Here is a 21,412-nt window from a genome sequence, read left to right on the forward strand (position 1 = left end):
GCTGCGTATGATTGATAGGGTGTTGTTGGACCAGATGAGAATAATATCATCGGAGCACACTGAGTAGATGTAATTTAGAACCAGCTACTGAACTACTACTGACCAGCTACTGAAGTCATCAATCTGCTGCACAAATGTTCACATGGAGCTCATAAATTCACTGACATGTCCCCCCCCTCAAACAGAGAAAAACTGATTTGTATCTTATAATGTTGTTATGAAATTAAACATTGGCCACTTTATTTATTTCACAGTCAAATGTTTGTTCATAATTTGATTTCTGTAAAACATTTAAACTTTGATTTGGAGGTTTGTATTCAGAGTCTGCAGTGGGCAAAGCAGTGAAATATGGGGCACTCTCCCCTGCATCCTATATGTCATGCTATATGTGTCACTTGCATAGCTTTTACCACTTTGCTCATGACACAAGCCTAGAGTTACCACTCACTCACATGCCTGGCATATACGCTCACACATCCTGACACAAACATGTAGGGCACTGACGCTCTCGGTACGATTATTCTTGGATCATGGTCTTCAGTTTTGTTTGCTTTGGGCTGTAATGGATGTTTGTACCTGTCATATAGGTTTAACTGTTAGAGCTTACCAGCTATAAATTCTCACGTATACTCATCAAAGGGACTACAGCATAAATCATGCTTATATGTCTCTGATCACAAGTTTACTTCAGCAGTTCAGCAGTTATGTATATGTGTGTGTGTGTGTGTGTGTGTGTGTGTGTGTGTGTGTGTTCTATTTATATTTTCAACCTCAGAAAACATTGTATGATTAAATGTTTGCTGCTTTGCAAAATATTCGCACAGATGTGATGGTATTGTTTTGCAATTTGTGAATTTACACCATTAATGAAGTTTCTCACCATCAACTAAACATTCACTTTCGCCCGCCATGTTGCTGCATGTACTGTGGCACGTGTCACGTAGCTAACCAAACTTTTCGCCTACTTCCCGAGTTTAACACATTTTTCTGATTATTCCAATACCACGTGATTGGATGGTCAGTGTTCAACATCTCTTTTAGCTCTGATTTTGGTCTCCACCAGTTCCTGAGGGAAATTTCTGGCTGTTTAGTGGCTAAAAGCTCTGCTGTGTTCACCAGCTAGTTACTTACTGTGTCTGTCTGCTGCCTGGTGCTCAGCAGCTAGTGTGGGGTGGGTTTTTTATAGCTTTTCCGCTGAAAACATCTGCCTGCTGTGGCGAGTGTTGTCACTATGAGAGCGATGAGAGTGAACCAAAGTTTATCATTGGTGACCCCTTTCACATTGCTTTCACATTTGTATTGGTAATTATAGCCTCTTTACTTGTGACCCACTTGGAAGAGTGTTGGTTTCAACACTGACCTATGCATTAATGACCTATGCATTAAAGAGTTGTATGTCTTTATATATGTCTGTGTACCGTTTGCCAAGTTGTCTCATGACCTTCATTGTACAGTATGTGAGGGAAATGACAGTAGTTGGAGACTATAAAGCACTGGCATGGCTCGAGTGTAGTTGATCATCAGGCTCTTTATGGAGCTTGCTCGTGATGCACTGGGCTTCCAGGAGTGTGAATGTTTTGTGTTTGTACGTGTGCCCCACTTTTAGTTCCTGTAAAGCTCATGCGTTAGGTGTGAAGGCGGCAGGAGTTGAGGCCCACCTGTCAAAGCAGGAAAGTGATCTTCAAGCTGGAGCCTCTCACATATCAAAGGGAACCCCTTTCACCAGGAGGGGAATGATTCTCTCTCCTTCTTCTGTATTCAGCTAAATTCAGAGAGGATCAATTCTGTGAGCTCTATACACCGTGTGCAACCTTATCTTAGCAACACAGAGCGGCTTTCACCCATTAGGGAATGATCACAGACAGAAAAACGAGAAACAGTAAATGTGGTCAGGCAGTTATTTCATTTTAAATGGTTAACTCTGGATTTGGATTCTTCAATCTGTATGACAGTTTTGTCATACAGTGGCATTGAACCTGAAAATATGAATATAAACAATAAGGGATAATGTTTTGGTTTAAATACATACTTTATTTCACATTTCATGAAGTCACATGACACTTAGCTTTCATAAATATGATTATCAGTTCATAAATATCCAATATGATGCTATAGAACCAGGCATACACTATACAATTAAGGCATAGCTGACAAAAAAAAAAAAACACACAAAAATAGAAAAATATTTCTCTAGAAATTATGTCAACTCAAGTACAATGAATGTTTTTCCTTTAACAACTCCACAACCAAAGAGAATCGAACTGATACATGATTAACTAATTAATTAAAACTATTCTAGGTATTAAATAAGAATTACAGGAATATGTAAATGAAACATGAGCCTCTCAAGAGTTAAAACCTGACTGCCACATCATCAACACAGATTTGTTCAGTTTAAGCTACAGCCGTTCATTCTGTTTTCCTCAGTATTGTACATGAGGACTGAATTCCCATCCAGAAACCTGGAAGAATCTTCTTCTCGATTGTAGTCTTAACTTTATGCAACGGCTTAACCTCCTTCTCTGCTCCCTCACCAGTCACTGTATAAAAGTTTATGATCCCTGCAGGCTGGTCGATGTAAACTCCAATTCTGGAGCAGTATGGGACGTCGTTTATATCTTTGCTTACACCATTGAACCAGATCTGGTAACATGTTCCTGACCAACACAGACCCCAGGACTCCTCATTTTCTCCCAGGCCACTCGGCCCAGTATTTGCCCTCCGTCCCGCTCCTTCATAGGTGGCTCCAATTACCACCCACCCCGAGTATTCCACCTCCCAGTAGGCCCTCATGTTCCAAAGGCCCTCTTTGCACACCACCTTTGAAGAAAATGAGGAAAAAAAGGAGGAAACAGGATAAAACCTTTGTTTCTTTATCAGATAGCCTGTAACTGTATCTGTATTTTTTATTTTTTTTTTGACTAACCTGTGGAGAGTACTCGTATCTCTCTGGTCTGTCCAGGACCGGACAAATCTCCTCAGTTCTACGACACACCTTAGACCCGCTGTCAGAAATCCACAACATCTTGTTGGCAGTCTTATCATCCAAAGTCAAATTCATCCAGTCTACAGGTGAAAATTAAGCCATAATATTTTTTTAAAATAAGTAATCAGTAAATCCTGTGAAAAGTCTTGAACGTTCAATTATTTGAGAAACAAAACCTGCTCGTACACTTCATGAACTCAGCTCTGTTTGTTGGCTCTGGGGTCCCTGGCACATAAACTGAAACTTTTTCTGCAAGGAAAGGAAACAGGCTTAAATACAGAAAGAAGACATGTTCATGTAAACTAACACGTGCATCAAATCTATTACCTGTATTTGTCTTCTCATTCTTGTTGGATTTCACTTTTTTTCCTAAAAATATAGAGGCCAAAGGTTAAACTACAAGAAAAAGAGCTGTTTCATGTTTCACACAAACACATGACACAAGCCTCTAACAATCATGAAGAAATGTTAGAATTTAAGAAGCTTTTTTTTAAAGAAGTTAATAGTATCTAAGGTTTTTTTTTTTTTACAGTAATTTAGAGTGAGACAATTAATACATAGAAAAATCCTCATGTCAAGGAATCATTGTGCTATGCCCTTCATTCTCAATGCTGTAAATGTATGGAGAGTGTGTATATATATATATATATATATATATATATATATATATATATATATATATATATAATGGAAAATGAAATATGTAAGATTCAGTCACTGATTTGTCATTTAAAAAAAGATTCTTTCCAAATATAGACAAATATAGCAAATGAGAATACACTCATTTGAAAAGATGCTGCTTCTTTATACGTTTGATAGAATGCAAAGGTAGTAATTTTCATATCAAATGTAATGATTTTGCATTACATTGTACAAAAAATGTTGTACCTGGTTTGCTGGTCTCAGAGAGGATTATTGCAGAATTAGGTCTGGTGGGCATCTTGAGGTCGTGTGCTAATAATCCACGTCCAGTCGTTTGAAAATTCCAAAGTGAACATGCAAAGTCTTCGTCTTCCACTTGACTTTTATACCCTCGGTAGAAATGAGGCAGGGGGGCTATAGGAGAGTCTGAGGATGGTGGAAGGGTCAGTGGAACAGCTTCTTAGCAGGGGGTCAAGGGGGTGTATGCACTTGACTTCAACATATGGATATAAGTGGGGCTAACACAGGAATCTGACACCCTGAAACTTTAGGAGTGTGTTCAAAAGAGATAGAAGATGGATATAATCATGACTGAAAGTAAGATTCAGAAACTGGGCTTGTCAGTGTTGTCAGCACGAGTGGGACGGACGGAAGGAGAATCTACCAAACAAAGACAACACAGTCCAGAGAAGATGTTAAACTATGCTGACAGACAATGATCTATGGCCCACATGATGCAACTATTTTTAATTCCTAACACCTACCAAGACTCTGTGTGTGTGAAAACTGGGTTACCTAGTCTTGCATCAGAGACATTTATATTTATTTAAAAAGCAAAACCATATTTTAATAAATAGGATTTCTTATTGCAACATCTCTCACATTTATCCTCAAGTTGAAAACCAGCGTAATTTGCTGGGTGCTTGGTTAAAAACTAAAGCCAACTTTACAGATGCAGATGTCAAAATAATAGTGGGAGCAAAAGTGGGGGCATTAATGTAATTGTTTGTTTTTATCAATTACAATATAACATCAAGTCCATACAAAATCATACTGAATACTGAGAGCCTTACTTTTTTGATGTCACTATGTTAATGTTTATTAACAAACCAGGACAAAATATGAATTTCTCAGTAGTTTATTATTTATTCAAACATACCAAACTTGGCAATCCTATACATTCTTATAGCAAACAATAACAATGGAGAAATAAATAATAATATATATATAAATATATCAGTATAAACCTTGAGTTGTCCTGTGGTATCAGGAAAGTTCAAAAGAGTGGAAGGTCAAAGGTGAATCCCTGCCTGGTTGCACTTTGTTCCCTTTATTGAAATGCACTCTACTATTTACTGTGTGTCTGCCCCAGAGGTACTGTGTATGAGGAGTATATCTAATATATATATATTTAATATATATAATGTTTACTAATGTTTTAATTGTGATGTAATGTGCAGGATTTATTCAAATGTCGGTGTCCTCTGGTCATTTCATCTTTAGAGCGGACACACTGGTAGCTTTATTACAGTAGGATGAGATAGTTTCACTCCTCCCTCAGCTCATGATCACTGAGTTGTTTCCTCCTTCTTTAGGATCAAACAGCTAGACTGTGTCCCCATCCAGAAACCTGGTATCATTTTTTCCTTAAAGGAACTCCTCACTTGCTGCAAAAGTTTAACCTCCTTTCCTCCTGCACCCTCCTCTCCTTCCCTCACCTCCTCCACAGCATAGAAATTAAGGATACCAGCAGGCTGGTCAAGGTATACACCAATTGTAGAGCACTTAGGAATCTCCATGATCTCTACACTGTTGCCTTTGTGCCAGGCATGATAGCTGGAACCACTCCAGCCGAGACCCCACGACTCCTCATTCTCTCCCAGGCCACAGGATCCATCACTGTTCCTCCTTCCTGCTCGTTCGTATGCAACACCAGCTACAACCCATCCTAAAAACGCCACCTCCCAGTAGCCTCGGAAGCCCAGGATGCCTTCATTGCAAAGAACCTTGTGGAATGTGAATCGGAAAAACATCGTAATTTAGAGGTAATCTCATATAACCTGTGATTTATTATAGCTGCCACGATGGAGAATTTAGAGTAGCCTCAGTTTCTTCGGTTTGTAATGCCAAACCAGTTGACTCAGGATTTAAATAAACACTGGGGCAGCCCTCCGGTCCATAACATTGATGGCTGATTTTATTAATCTTTGAATTTTTTTTTTAAATACTGTAATAATGTAAGGTAATGTAACTTTCATACTGTACCTGTGGAGAATACTCATATCTCTCTGGTCTATCCAAGACGGGACAAGTGATGTCATCAGTCATACGAGCCACTTTAGCACCGCCCTCTGTGATCCACAGCATCTTATTGGCTGTCTTGTCATCCAGGGAAAGGTTGATCCAGTCTGAAAAAAAGAGGCGGAAATGACGATTTCATGAAAAATAATACAAATTGTGAAGTTGTAAAAACTGTTAAAAGAGTAAAAATCTCACGTTTGATTAGATCAGCTCTGCATTTGGGTTCGGGGATATTCGGCTCGTAGGTTGGGATCTTCTCTGAGGAATGAGAGGAGAGCCATCGGTGGATCAGGATTCACAGCTGATAATATTTATAAACCAAATAATGTGATCAAGCCTGTGGTAAGATGACTGTCTTACCCGTGGGTGAGTTTCCAGCTTTGACTTTTTTTGCTACAAGAAAAAAAAAACAAAAAACAGAGCAACCTTAAGATCAGAATAGTTGTCAGGTGTGTCTCAACAGGTGATGACATGAGCCTCTGCAAAATGGTGTATACTTAGAAAACCATCTGCCTCTGTCAGATCAGCTCATCAGCAGCAGCATGCTTTCTGGAGCTAGTGGTTGATTCATGCTGAGCGGCTGGAATTACTAAGACACCTCTTATGCAGCAGGGTTGGCTTCGGGTGCGCTAGAGCGTATAGCATGAAGCTCAGAGCAGTTTATCCGATGAGAGGAAGGACATGATCTGCTCACACAAATCAAATATGTTGGGGATGAGGTTCCATCGTTCGTTGTAAATAACAACCAGTGGAGTTTGGGAAAGTCCTCCAAAAAGTGAAGCGTTCATGTAAAGATGATGAATTGTAACACATGTTTTTAAGGGACTCTCTTTAATAAAGAGCTTATATGAATAATAAATAAAAGTCTTTCAGCAATTAGATTACGTTTGATGTTTATAGTAATATATATATAATTTATATACTTTGGTGTCATGTTTAAGTTTATAGTTAAGGATGGACATCAAGAAGAAGAGACACTTGATCCCCACAGCGTTACGATGTCATCATCGACTAACATAAGTAATGTGTTTAATTTATATCAACAAGCTATGTCACCTTTAAAATAAACTGTCTGTTTCTCATTCACATATTGAAATTATTAACTCAGAACATTAATTTGACAAAAAAAAAAAAAAAAAAGAGTTACAAAGCCTGAATTTTAAGAAAATCAATTGAATTACATTGCTGCAGGTTGTGTGTAGTGCTGTAAGTGCTGAGACAGAGAGTTCAAGGTGAGGCTGTGCTCTCCCCTCGCAATGTAAATCTACTTGTCATCATTATCTACATTTTTCAAACTTAACAGTTATTTTTACGCCATGCAGTATGCGTGCCACGTCTAAATGAGCGGATATTTATCTCTCTGTTGACTGGAGGCCGTAAGAGATCATGCGAGAATGTTAAGCCACCTGTCTGGATATAGCACAAGGCGATGAAAATAGCTGCTTTGTCTGGACTCATTACAACCTGAAACCATACAAAACATTTGAGAGTGAATACAGCCTCAACCCCACTGTGGCAAATCTGGATGAGGTTTGTTAGTCAAGTCCATAATGGGTGACATTGCAGTTGTTTCAACTCATTTTCAAAATCTGTGAAAAAAATGTTTTTGATGCTACATTCCTTTGTTTTGTGTAAGCAAGATGCTGGATTCCTGGATTATTAAAAAGCAAACACCTATGAAAATCTATCTGAAGTAACAGCAAGTACAAGCCTTAGTTAAAAGACTTAAAAGACTCTTAAAATTATGAGTTTCTCTTTGTCCTCTCTTCTTGCATTTTTCATAATAATACTATCTGTACATTAGACGCTGACACTTACAAGCTGCTTAATGACACCCATTTTCAAGCCTGGCATTATACTGTGCATCCTGCATATTACATGCATATAGTGCAGCATGTGAAATCTTTTTTAATGCAGATGATGTTGACACTTGCAGACCCTTGCTCCCAGGCAATAAAACCATTATGCGCCCCTCATAATGACAAGCATGAAATCAGTCAGTGAATTATTGCCTTTCCCACGCAGACATATGCTCTAGTGAGCCATTCACTCAGGATCTGACTCAAGCCTTAGTGCTGCAGACACAGAGCGGGGTTATTAAATCAGTACTTTTAAAGCATCGTTTATAATGTTTTCTGTATTAAATGCACCAACTAATGCATGGTGCAATATTATTTAAACGTGTAATTTGACAGAAAAATAGATGGTCCTTGAAATATTCTAAAAATCTAAATCCAATCAGTCCATCCATTAGAGTTGAGATTTTGGACAAAAAATTGAAAAACGATGATTCTAAATTGTATGAAATGCAGAAAATAAAGTTCACCTTTGTCCGACCTCCGGGTGTTAGACATGATTCTTGTTGTAGTAGGCATCTTGATTCCGGCTTGAGGTTGGACTAACTGTGTAAGCTGCTGCAGAGAACCTGTCTCAGCCCTGATGTCACTGCTCCCTGGTTGTGATGAGTCTCTGTTGGCTCCACTTTGTGACAGCTTAATGCCGCTCTTATATACCTTTAATGCAGGACAGAGGTGAAAGTATCCAAGCTGGTGGGTTGAGATAAATCTTGCCAATATAGGAAGGAAGGGGGGGGCATAAGGCTTGTAATCGGAGCTGCGTGTGTATGTTTTTCCTTAAAAAGGTTTGATGGATACTTTGATGTCTATAGGACACCCTCCATAAGTAAACCCCGCCCTCCTTGCTCTACATCAATACCACTGGTCTCCTCACATTGCATAGTGACAGCATTGATGCATTGATGGTGGATGGGATGCAAACACACAAATACACACACCAATTCTGAGTATGCAGCTGCAAAGATTTAAAACTGCCTGTGAGAATTCCTGATATTAGACGTCAAACATGTGAGATGCAACAGGTGCAAATGTACAATACATGAAAGAAGCACAAACATGCAGCTTTAGTTATGATTTAAAAGTTGAACAAGTCCATATATGCTTTGTATAAGAGAAATGATCAATGTGACGCAATAAATATTTAATTCTCTCTTGCTGCAACATTCATAAACCCTGCAGTTACCTACTTCTCCTTACATTGAAACTTTAAAATGTAAAAAAAAACAAGCTCTATTTGTTCTCTAATAATATATTGACATCATTATTTTTGTCAAGCTTTTATTGAATTCATTACTGCTGTATAAACATCATTGTAGTAGGTACGAATAAAGTTTGTTATAGGTTTAACTTTATTGTATAAGTATGTTTCTTAAAATAAACAGCACAAAAATAAAAAGAATTTGAAATGATAATTTATTACATTATTACTATCTTTGTAAAACGTATAAACTTTAAAAGATCATTTTTACCTTAATTTGCAATTTTTAATTAAATTCACAATAAAACATACATCTGTAGCGTTGTCTACATTTGTTCACAGACAAAATCCTTGTATAAGCAGGACACTGATGTCATGATAGTATAGACATTAATAAGTCAATTAAATACATTATATTAAATAACATTTGATAAATATACACTGAAATAGAAATTTAGGGTAGACAAGAAGTACAATCCAAATATACAAACACAGCCCAGTGTAACCTAAATACTTATATGACTAAGTCACTTGACAGGGGGTACCTCGGTTCATTATACCAGGCTTAGCTATGCTCTTGACCTGCATTATCACATCAACCATTTACCATCACAAATGTCTTAATGCACATGGTGTGGGTTAAAAGAAAAAGCGTGTCGCTGGACATAAACCCTTTCTTGTCATATGCTCCTCGCTGCGGGCTGCATATTTACCATTTTCGGCACCCTGCCAAACCTCTAGTCAAGGCTGTCTCGTCCTTCTTGTGTTCCTGCCTACCCAAGCAGATGACTGACTGGTGCACTGATTGCAGTGCCGCTGACATACTGAACAGTACATACCAGGAACTATAGTGTCGGAACTACCCCAGACTTCCCAATAGGAAATTATTGAAAATAAAGGAGAGGTGGAGTGTGGATAACGGGTTTGCATGTGTACCTGTCTGAGTTCCATCACAAACCAGAGACACCAGAGCTTTAAACCGCTGCTGACATACAAGCAATCCCTGCCGAATGACTGAACTGAGACTGTAGTCAGTGACTGCTCTGGATGTTCAAGGTCAGGACTTCAGTTTTTAACCTGTGTGTCTATATGTCTGAACATCTTGCATTAGGGTGTAGAAGAACACAAAACATGCTTGAATGAATTTCTGCTTCACTCATGATTTATGATTTCATTGTAATGTACTTGGCTGATAACTTGATATTTTGATTCAAACCACTTATTTGGGACCATTCAGTGAATCACTAACCACTATGAGTAGCTTATGACTAAATGACTAATTAACTACTAGAAGCTGAGGGAAACCCCACAGGGACAGTATATCACAATGTACTGATACCTTAAGAGAACACATGGTGTGATAACAGCATTTCAACCCCTCACTTTAGTATCTAAACAGAGATGTTAAGGATTAAAAATCCACCACAAAACAATTAAAGGACATAAGAGAGAAAATCAGGAATACTCTTAAGACTATTTCTAAAGGATGCCATCTTTACCTTGAAATGCTCCTCTTTACAAGTGCTCAATATTGACATAGTCTACTCCAAATGAAACCCCACTGAACTGGGTTTCATTTCTCTCCATCACCATTTCTAAAAGGTCTCAAAGTGCACTTAAGTCCTGTTCCTCCACTCTTACGTAATCCCTCTATTCTGTACAGGATGTCCATGTTCCTGGGCAGGTGTCAGTTTCCAAGATGTATATGTGATTACAAAGAGATGACAGGATAATTGTAAAAAAAAAATCAGAACCACTCAGATAAATATGGGTCAGCGGGTCAGATGTTGGCGCTGACGTGCATATCCTGGTTTGGCAGGCTCCATGGCACGCCCATTAGTGAGCTCATTATCTCTACATACCTTACCAAAGTTTCTCTTAGGGAGCCCCAGGGGCCCCCAAAACCTTTAATGCTGTCTTTCCTGGGGGTATATAAAGAAGTCATTCGCATCATCGCAGCAGACTGCCGCTGACAGACGCCAGCATTCAAGAAACCTCAACAGAGAAAGAAGCGATAAAGATGCCAACCAGTGCTCCCAGTATGAGAATCATGCCAGCCGGCGGCAGACCTGGTGAGAGAATTCCCTGGTTTAGAGAATTCCCTATAGTCCCTAATTATCCAGGTGTACAAAGTGATGTTCAGTTATCAGAAACTCTTCAGTAATTTCAGTTTTTTAGATTTCTTTTCTAATATTTCTTTTTCTAATAATTTAACAATGTTCTTTTTGAACAAAAGAATGTGCAGAACAACCAGCTGTCATATTGTTGTATATTTACAGGGACAAAACCCAAAGATGCAGCTTCTCCTATTGGTAAGTTTTTAAAATAGACCTTGAGAAAATTAGCATCTAGTATTCCTCACCTGCTTCCCTCTTTAATGTTTCTCTTGTCATTGCTCAGAAAACATCCCAGACTACGAGCCGAACGTCCCTGAGCCCACATGCAGAGCTGATCTTCTAAAATGTAAGAACAGTCATTTGACTTTTTTCTAAATTTTCTAAAAATTATTTGTATACAGTCTCTTTCTGACCATTATAGCTGCATATTTTTCACATGCCACAGACTGGATCGACCTTTCCCTGGATGACAAGACAGCCAATAAGATGCTGTGGATCACAGAGGGCGGATCCAAGGTGTCACGCATGACTGATGATGTCACTTGTCCCGTCCTGGACAGGCCAGAGAGATATGAGCATGTACCTCAGGTAGATTTTAAATAGCAGTCATAAATCTGGATGTTACACTTTATTTCTTATGTTCAACAAATTTTTCAACCCTTTTTTTTTCAAGGTTCTTTGCAAAGAAGGCATTCTGGGCTTCCGTGCTTACTGGGAAGTTAAATATTCAGGATGGGTGGTGGCAGGAGTCACCTATGAAGGGGCAGGGAGGAGGGGAAGCGACGGACCTTGCGGGCTTGGAGAGACTGAACAGTCCTGGGGTCTTGGGTGGGGTGGATCCCACTACCAGTTGTGGTTCAATGGCATTAACACAGAAATCTGGGATATTCCCCAGTGCACCACCATCGGGGTGTACCTTGATCATCCAGCTGGTATCATCAATTTTTATGCAGTTGAAGAGGTGAAGGAGGGAGAGGAGGGCGGCGGCAGCAAGGAGATCAGACTGCTGCAGCAGATTAAGAGCTCCTTCAAGGGAAGAATGTTGCCGGGTTTCTGGGTGGGACAAAAGTCATCATGCATATTTGTTAAAAAAGAGGAGTGAAGTACAGTGTGTGTGTGTTTTCCTTTTCCATTTCCTACATTTCCATTCAAGCTTCATTTACATAACATGCCCATAACTGAAGATTTGTATCAGATACTTGAGGAAATTTTAAAATGAAAAAACATACATAGATCATGTATAGAAAATCTTTGTGTATTGACATATATATTTACCAGAGAGCTGCTATTGTATTTGTTTAAGTGTTTGTGTGAGCACAATGTGTTTATTTTGTCAAAACGGAAACTTATATATTGCTATATATGTATATATAATGTAGCATTGTGTACTTTATATTAAATAAAATTCATTGCTCTGTGTGACTTCATCTAAATGAAAATACATTTTGAAGTTTGCATCATGAGTCAAAAAGGTTTAACAACCTTCAACAGAAGTTAATCAAAGTAAAGATGTCAGCTGTTCTGCATTGCTCTCATTAATAGTTAAACTTGGAAAAAGACATGTGATCATATACATAGTTGATTATGGTTATAAAGATTAGACATAGAAACTGAAATTATCTAACAGATATCCATTAATGTTTAAATTAAAACTACTTTTATTTGCAAACTGTCAGAATATGTATGGCTCAGTGTAGCCCATGGGACTTGAAAAAATGAATGCAATATGTTAAAATAAATATGCATACAAATGAACACATGCACCTTAAAATCAAGGGTACCTCAACATCGGCGTACTCCTCAGGACTTCCACAGTGCAGAGAAACTTGGCGACTGCAAATGCAACATCCCAAATATATCAAAAGTGATCGCTCTGAGAGTTTTTAACATTATGTCTGTCCTTTAGTAAGATAATTATTTAAGAGGAGGCGAGCTTGCAGGAGAAATAGAACAAGCTGCATGTTGATCAACACCTAGGCCAGTTTACATGTTGAACATATTTAAGACAGGACAAACAAGACACCATTTTTTTTTTTTTTTTTTTTCTTGCAGAGCTGCATTGCTTTGTGTTATCCGCAGCCAATAGGTCATGATTTATAAATACAGGCATGTCGCATAGGAACATTAATCCATCAATGTCATGTAAGTATTCAAACTGTACCATACCTTCAGCTGCTCTGGATCTTTCATTCTTCACCTTCTACTGTTAACACTGAGCAGGGGCCCCAGAGGATTAGCCTGCTGACATGAAAGTAGATCCTGGGAGGCAATAAACAAGGTCGCAATGTGAACACACAAACAGGGCCAATGAGGGAGCATGGATGTAGAAGAGGAACCGATGAAACGTAAAACAGATGATGCAGAATGAAACTCCATGCTAACTGAGTTTATAAGAATGGCATCAAACTATTCTTTCCCATTGTAATAGAATGAAGCGTTCAGTATGATTGCACCCTGAAAGTGTCTCTAACGATGTGCAGTGAAGTTATGTTTGCTAACATTTTGCCAGCAGCAAGCACCACCACTGATGTCTTCAATATGCGTGTTGAAAACAACCAATAACAGCAATTGTACACTCCAGAGATTTGCAAAACACAAAGAGAATTTCAGATGAGGAAGACAACATTAACTGCCCACACACATGATTTTGATTCTCATCATGACAGTCAGGCATGATTTCTCTACTGTGTGCATGTATGACCTTGTCACAGGACTGCATAACACAGTGTGATAAAAGGTTAAGCTCATGTGTGAATTTAAGCTTTAAACCTGTTCAATATTTCACAACAAAACAGCAGAGAGACATGTTAAAATATTTGTATACAAAGTATTTCTCCAATCCCATGATTGATATTGTAGCTCCAACAAAATGTAAATTTATTTTTTGTTGATGTACAGTTAATGACTGTGGCTCTGGAGTCATGTTTCTAGCAGTTGGATGCCTGCTAGTTGAGGTGAGAGCCACACTCATCCCCTGGGCACAGAAGACATTGTCTTTGTCTCCACCTATTGAATATCATCAGTATAACAAGGTTTTTTGTTCCATATAAAATGCATTATGCTTTTTCTCAGCAACCCAGATGATCCAAAATCGCACATTTATTTTCATGTAAAGATTCAATAACTTAATGATTTTCTTTGATCTCTGAAGATTTATTTGAATTTCATTTCCTGGCATTATCTTCACTAGTTTAAATTGAGTTTACCCAAATGAGTGAAACAGCACCCTGGGTTGTAACAGTTGCTTAATGTCGATTAATCTGTGTGGTCAATGATGGCATTACGTCCTTCCCAAAGTGAACAAACATGAAGTAAAACTGCGTATGAAGCCTCTATTCAAATAACTCTCAGGGAAAACACACTGAAGTGAACTGTGAAGCCTGTTTAAGTGTTTTTGTAAGAGTAGTTGGATAATTCCTTGGGAAAAAAGGTCCTTCACAGGGATAAGTACAATACTGGAACTTTATATGACATGGATACTTCATCTCCAACTCAGTGAGGAGGAGGATGGACTTGCATCCTCTGTCTCTATCTGTGTCTTGCTGATTTCTTTCCTGATATTGAGCCATGTTGTTGACATTAAAGCTGCTGTGCTGTTGCTGCTGTAGTTTACAATCAATGTACAAAAACTGCCACTGGGAGTACTGTACAGTATACAGTTTATGATAAACTTGGAGTCATGTCGTTGTTATATAATACTTATGTAATACTTGTTGAATATTTTTTCACTTGTAAAGCAACAAAATGGGCAGATGTTTAAAGTACATGGATTCTTTTTAGAGGCTGTTTCTTGCTATGGCTTTAGTATAGGACAGAAATAACCTGAGCTGTGCAATTGCAAAAAAAATAGCATATAAGGTTTTGTCTTTTCTTTTCTCAACCTGTAAAAAATGAATAATATTTACATTGCAGTGCCATGATTGCATACATTATATTTGTATTATATAGATGTTCCAGTGGATATAATTTAATAATAAATAAAAAATAAAATAAATGAAATTCTATTTAGTTTTCTCTGCATAAAAAGTGAAAAAAAAATCCTTACAGACATTTGAGTTAAATCATGTCATCATAATTAGTGCATGAATTTGTCAGTTATGGCCAAAAACGTATTTTGAGGTCACAGTGACTTTGACCTATGATCCCTAAATTCCAATCATTTCATCCTTGAGTCCAAATGAATGTTTGTGCCAGATTTGAAGAAGTTACCTCAAGGTAATTCTGAGATATTACGTTCATGCCTATACGGAGGCATAAAATTGGAAAACAGAGGCTGGAAGCACATCTACACTTACTTCCTGAAGTTCTGGATCGGGCCTTGTGCCCCAACCACCACTGCTGCTTGCACTAGGTTGACAGGTGAAAGAGCAGAGACTATCAAGATGTTTTCCAGAGGAAACATGGGAGGGACTCAGCCACATATCTGAACCTCAGTCAGACCCAGACTCAGCAAAATCAGCGACTAGAAGATGTATCAGAACGGAAAGCATAGTTATTGATTTATGTTATTTGTTAGCATGTAACTGACAGTGGCTGACACAGTGTTAGTGGTGGTGCTAATGAGAGCTAATTGCTCTCTGCGGTGACAAAGTTTCAGTCACCAGTGAAAGAGCAGTATGTATCAAGACGGTTAGCATTAGATGAAACATTGGAGAGAATCAGCCACATGGTTTAGCGTCAGTCAGACGCAGTGTTAGTGTATATCCTATAGTTGATGGGATTGGTTTCTAAGGTATGTCACACATGAAACCCTGGCTGTCTGAATCTGTTTTTATGAGACTGTCATTGCTTGATGAAACACACAGTCATGGCGGTGACTGCTTATTTCAAGTTAACTTGATTTTTCATCAGAGGGTCAGTCTTTACACTATGTGTGTTGTGTCTTTTATTTAAAATGCTCCAAAATCTTTTTTTAAAACATGATGAGCACATCTTAAGAAGAGTTGTTGAATGAAGTTCTCTCTAAGTGAATTTAATAGAACTTCCTTAATATTTCCACAAGATGGAGCCATGGTGTCATACATTAATTTAGGATTAACTACAGAGGGAGACAACTAGTTACTGTGCTTTTTTTTTTCTACACTGACTTTGAATTGCTTTAACTTTATGTGTAAACTATAGGATTGACAATACATTTCATTTATTCATTATTGCATTTGTTTATTGGAACAAAAATGAGTACATACACTTTTCCATGAGCCATGCTAATTTACAAATGATCCTCTAGCTACACAGGTCGGATGAAAACAGGTGTTACCTCAATGGAAAAAAAACTGGAACAACACTGTGTTGTTTCACATTACAACAATTTAACATAACCCCCAGATGACTGAATGTCTGTCTGATCTGGTGCTATGAAAATATTGTTATCACTTATAAAAACCCATTCTAAGTAGAAAATCCAATTAAAAATTTATTAAATGTAGATGTGGTGGAATCTCTGTTTAGTCACGGAAGGGTGTACATTTTATGGATACTTCTAATTTAAACATAACATAATTATAGCTCACTAATTCTAGCTAAACTGTTTGCCATAAGGGAGTTATGGTTTGCAGAAAACATTTACAAATTAAATCAAACAATGAACAAATAATACATGCAATAAAAGCAGTCAGAAAGAAAAATACAATACTATAATATACAAATCAACTTGGTATACCTATATTGCCCACCACAGTGCAATAATTGGTCACTCTTTAGTGTAAATTACCAAGCTTGTGCAGAATACAGGCATTGCACTGCTATTGAATTTCATGTTTAAATTAAGCCATCTAATTGCAGAGGTAATAAATAAGACTGTGGTCCCTCTGCTCTGAAGTTCATCCAGTGTGCAGAAGCAGTCAGGAGTCAGAAAAGATGTTTGTCTTTCAGCAAATGACTCCCTCAGTTTTCATTTATTTCAGAGCCGTAAGCATACTGGGGTTACTCACAAAGCTGCCCTCAACAACTGCAGTATGCACATCTAATGCAATAAGATCTGGAGAAACAAGGTCATGATTTAAGCAGATTTTAAAAGATTTCATTTTCTGTAGGAAAAACAAGAACTGCAAATGATCTCTGTTCCAATCTCTGAAGTTTACTGTTAGCGACATTTGTGCGTTTGTATATTCCCTCCAATTAAATTCCCTTGTCAGATAGCAGAGTGGGTTTGAAAGCAGACGGTAAACTTCTAATATCTATTGCAGTGTTGCATTGCTACCAACCACATAGTCAAGACTTCTGGAAGATACTATGAGACGTAAGAATCAACTGCAAACTTGATAAAATGTCTGTTTTAAAAATTGGCTGTGGCAGGCGTGAATATGAACAGTCAGATTAGAGGGCTGGAGGAATGAACACAAGGGATCTATCCTCTCGTTAAAAAGAAGAAATCTGAGCGTCAAAACCTGTCACTTAAAATGTCCACACTATAGCCCACACCCTGTCCAGCCTGTCAAGATCAACCTTGTGAAATATAAAAGAAGAAAAGGCACAATAACAAATTGAAGAAACTTAACAGCACTAATGAGAAGCAATGTAAGTGAGCAACCTGAGGCCCCCAATACAGCATGCAAACTGTACCTGTGCCTCCTTTGTTTTTTGTCAGTTTTTATAGCTGTTAAATGCTACAGGCCTGAAATGGACATTTCAGCATTTCTTTTGAAAACACTCCATCAGCTGGAATCCCTACCATGCAAAACAAATCTTCAGTTAAATTCAATTTAAATTTGTACGATGCAGACACTCTATTAAACTGTATCTTCACAGATTCTTGACTAATCACTGACTAATCACATTAGATACACAGGATGCCGACTGGGGAAGAGTTATTTTCATGTTGCCGATGAATCTTTATCTCATCACTATTTCTGATATTTTTTGAGGAGCTCAAACTGCTCAAAATGCTCTGTGAGAAACTTGATATAAACACTGCCCTTCCCCATCTGTCTCGCTTTCTTCACCCACACACACTCATGCGCACATCATGTTGTGTACACACATACACACACAGACACTCATTACCACACACTAAACTTTTTTTTTGTGATTCCATTTTCTGTATCAGGGTTATTTTAAATTACTCTCCCTACTTCTCATGTATGTGTTTACCATTCGTCACATCACCGCTCTGCTCCAGCTCCGTTCTTAATGCACTGACATGGTGTGATATCAATCTTCTCATATAAATCTCAACAAGAAAGTGAATTAAATTTATTTCCCAAAGATTCAAGATTTCACATTTTGCAGTACATCCTTGCAGCAGTGGAAGAATAATTCAGATCTTTTACTTGAGTAAATGTAACAATATCACGCTGTAAATATACATGTCAAAAGTCTTACATGCAAAATCTTGATTAAATAAAAATATGGAAGTATCATCTGCAAAATATATCACTGTTATAGCCACAGTTCATCTATACTTCATATACTGTTGGACAGCTTAATCTGTAATGATACATTATATTTGACAACTTGATCAACCTTCGGCTGTGAAGCAGCTGTAATAATACATAGATGTAATGGAGTGCAACATTTCCCTGTGAAATGTAGTCAAGTATGAGATAGAAATACCACAGTAAATTACAAACATCTCAGATGATGTGCTTAAATACATTAGTCGAGATGAATGTACTTCCATTCCACTTCCACTTCTCTTTCTATCACTGCTCTTTTCATCCTGAGATATTTCAACAACTTCATCTACAGATACATTCGTCGGGTGGTCCCTGTAGACTGACATGCCTGCCCTGTCTCACAGATTCACACTTTGACCCCAACAGCAGGGGACTTGTCTCCACAGAGGCTCTGGCTGTTGACGCAAGCACATTTTTGATTAATGAAGGAGGAGATGACGACAGATTATGAAGACATGCCTGAGACTTGAATCTTTGCCATGAGATGCCAGGGGATAGGAGGCAGACACTGCTGCGTAGGGTAATGTTATATAAAAGTAGACTGTTATTGACCAGTGGCCAACTGACCATGTACAGCAAGTCCAGCTTTCAGCAGTCTTTGTGCTACAAATAGAATCTTAGAAGCATTCGGACTCCATTTCCAAGCAGCAGCGGTGGAGTGTAACTGAGTACTTTTACTCAAGTACAATACTGAGCTACTTGTGTTTCACTTGAGTGCTTCCTCCTTCCTTCCTTTTAACGCCACCGATTTTTTGACGCGTGATTGACGCACGTGCATTCTGTGATTATGACCTTTGGCCTCCCCCTATAGTTTGGTAAATCAGGAAGTGACGCAGCAGTAACGTTGTGGATGGCAAGCAGAAACAAACCTTCTCCAGCAGAAATGAATAAAGAAAAGGATGTTTTGAACAGCAAGTTCAGCTTCATAGCCTGCATGCAGTCCCTTTGAGTTTATTCTGGAGAATATTCTGGGCAGTATTTATCATTGTTTTGGATTGTTGCAATAATAATAAACATCCATTTGCATAAAGCAAGCATATTTATCCACTCCCATGTTGATAAGAGTATTAAAACCTTGAAAAATATCCTGTTAAGGTACATTTAGAACAGACAAAAAAATGTGCGATTAATTTGCGGTTCATCATGAGTTAACTATGGACAGTCATGACAATCAATCACAATTAAAAATTTTTAATCGATTGGCAGCCCTGGTTCTTACTGATTTAATCACCCAACACTATGTATTGTACTCAATATTTACTTCTAAATGACTGCATCAATAATCCCAGAATGGTAATATCACAGGGGCCATTAATTCACATAACAAATACATTTACTTTTATTTATTTGATTTTGAGTGCAGGACTCTTGTAATGGAGTATTTTGCTTTGATACTTTTATTAAAAGGAATGTTTTTGAAATTTTAGGAAACACTCGAAACCACTTTGGTGAATAAGTGGCTACATCCACAAGACGGTTAGCTTAGCTTGTTATAAAGACCAGAAACAGCTAGCCTGGTTGCGTCCAAAGCAGTTGCTAGGCAACCAGCAGAGATTCAGCTGAGAAATAGGATCCCACAAAGTCATGAATTTTATTGGGTAAATTGTCATTTCTATGTCTCCATGCTGGTGACATCTGTGACCACAACCATTATGTTTTCAGATTGTCTGTCCCATTCTCATGAATGTGATATCTCAATAATGCCTTGAGGGAATTTCTTCAAATCTAATACAAGAGTTCACTTGGACTCCAGGTGACCTGATTAAATTTTGGAGGCAAAAGGTCAAAGATCAAGGTCATGGTGATGTCACATTTTTGTGAATATAATAAATTAGGAATGCCTGAAGGCAATTTCATGAGATCTGTTACAAACATTCACTTGGACTCAAAGATGAACTGATTAGAATTTGGTGGTCGAAGGTCAAAGGCCACTGTGACCTCACAAAGCACGTTTTTTGCTCAAAATATAACTCCAAAATTCAGAAGCTAATTAACGGCTGCTGAACTGATGGCTGGAGACATACACTGGCAAGGCAGTAATGCTAGCTGTGGTTCAGATTAAAGAAATAATATATGCTAGTTAGCGCATTTTAGAGGTTCTGGTACAGTATTTATCTTACCCTTGGCAATCTCGCTGTTTCCTCCTCCAACTCCAGCTGCTCTCAGTTCAAGGGTATCTGGACTTGGTTGTAGATTAAAGATTTGGTCTCACCAAAGAGATTAAATACATGGATCTCCCCACTAGTCAGTTATATGTCTTCTCCCCTAACACCAAAAACCAAATACCAAATTGTAAAAAGTTCTAAATACTTCCTCCATCACTCCCACCCAGTTTCTTGCACATCTTTGAATAAATGTGCATGCAATTTTCACAGTGACATGCATTCCACGAGATGGGTCATCAGTTTAACTTACTCCCTAATTAAAGAATGGGTGAAATTAATGTTTATTAAGATCCATTGAGTGTCTGATCTGATAACACAGTTCCATGTAAACACTCAAATACTTAGTTATCTGCGTCTGTATTTTTTGGATTTGCTTGTACAGCCATCCCAGCACATCTAGAATAGCATCATGTGATGTGTATTTAAAGGGACCACAAAAATTTATCTGCAAATACATGTTGATCCTGCTCTTAATGTGGACGTAAGAGAGGATGAGTGAAAGATTAGTTGACACCACAAGGTGCCAGATAAAGTGTCACAAATTGGGCCAGTTGTTGGTCATCTCAGTGTATTCTGTGTTTCTCCAGTGAATATTAGAGCTCAACAGGTTTAGTCAGTCCATTAATCTCATCATAAATGAATAAGACCTCTTTCAGCGCCACCTCATTCTCTTGTCTCTTCACCTTATCACGCTCTCACTCTGAGTGCTTCTCTTCTTGAACTCCTTGAGGGTTTCGTCAGACTCTTCACTGC

General features: G+C 38.1%; 3 protein-coding genes across 3 annotated transcripts; 1 reads left to right on the forward strand and 2 right to left on the reverse strand.

Moving 5' to 3' along the window:
* Window positions 1-2,016: 2,016 nt before the first annotated feature.
* On the reverse strand, window positions 2,017-3,998 carry LOC139609169 (tripartite motif-containing protein 16-like protein). Its single transcript, XM_071463450.1, has 5 exons — window positions 3,875-3,998; window positions 3,314-3,355; window positions 3,173-3,235; window positions 2,927-3,066; window positions 2,017-2,820 (listed from the first exon to the last, which is right to left on the reverse strand). The coding sequence occupies exons 1-5, from the start codon at window positions 3,924-3,926 to the stop codon at window positions 2,410-2,412; spliced, it is 708 nt and encodes a 235-aa protein (XP_071319551.1). The 5' UTR covers window positions 3,927-3,998; the 3' UTR covers window positions 2,017-2,409.
* A 752-nt stretch (window positions 3,999-4,750) lies between these two features.
* On the reverse strand, window positions 4,751-8,417 carry LOC139609000 (stonustoxin subunit beta-like). The gene is made up of 5 exons (XM_071463189.1): window positions 8,256-8,417; window positions 6,290-6,322; window positions 6,125-6,187; window positions 5,894-6,036; window positions 4,751-5,634 (listed from the first exon to the last, which is right to left on the reverse strand). Exons 1-5 carry the CDS (start codon window positions 8,302-8,304, stop codon window positions 5,197-5,199), a joined length of 726 nt encoding a protein of 241 aa, XP_071319290.1. The 5' UTR covers window positions 8,305-8,417; the 3' UTR covers window positions 4,751-5,196.
* Window positions 8,418-10,920: 2,503 nt separating this feature from the next.
* On the forward strand, window positions 10,921-12,527 carry LOC139608808 (stonustoxin subunit beta-like). Its single transcript, XM_071462890.1, has 5 exons — window positions 10,921-11,055; window positions 11,263-11,295; window positions 11,384-11,446; window positions 11,546-11,688; window positions 11,774-12,527. The coding sequence occupies exons 1-5, from the start codon at window positions 11,004-11,006 to the stop codon at window positions 12,200-12,202; spliced, it is 720 nt and encodes a 239-aa protein (XP_071318991.1). The 5' UTR covers window positions 10,921-11,003; the 3' UTR covers window positions 12,203-12,527.
* Window positions 12,528-21,412: the final 8,885 nt, after the last annotated feature.

The sequence above is a fragment of the Trachinotus anak genome, unplaced genomic scaffold (genome assembly GCF_046630095.1).
Source record: "Trachinotus anak isolate AG129_WGS33_773 ecotype Australia unplaced genomic scaffold, CSIRO_AGI_Tana_v1 ptg000025l, whole genome shotgun sequence".
NCBI classification, from domain to species: Eukaryota; Metazoa; Chordata; class Actinopteri; order Carangiformes; family Carangidae; genus Trachinotus; species Trachinotus anak.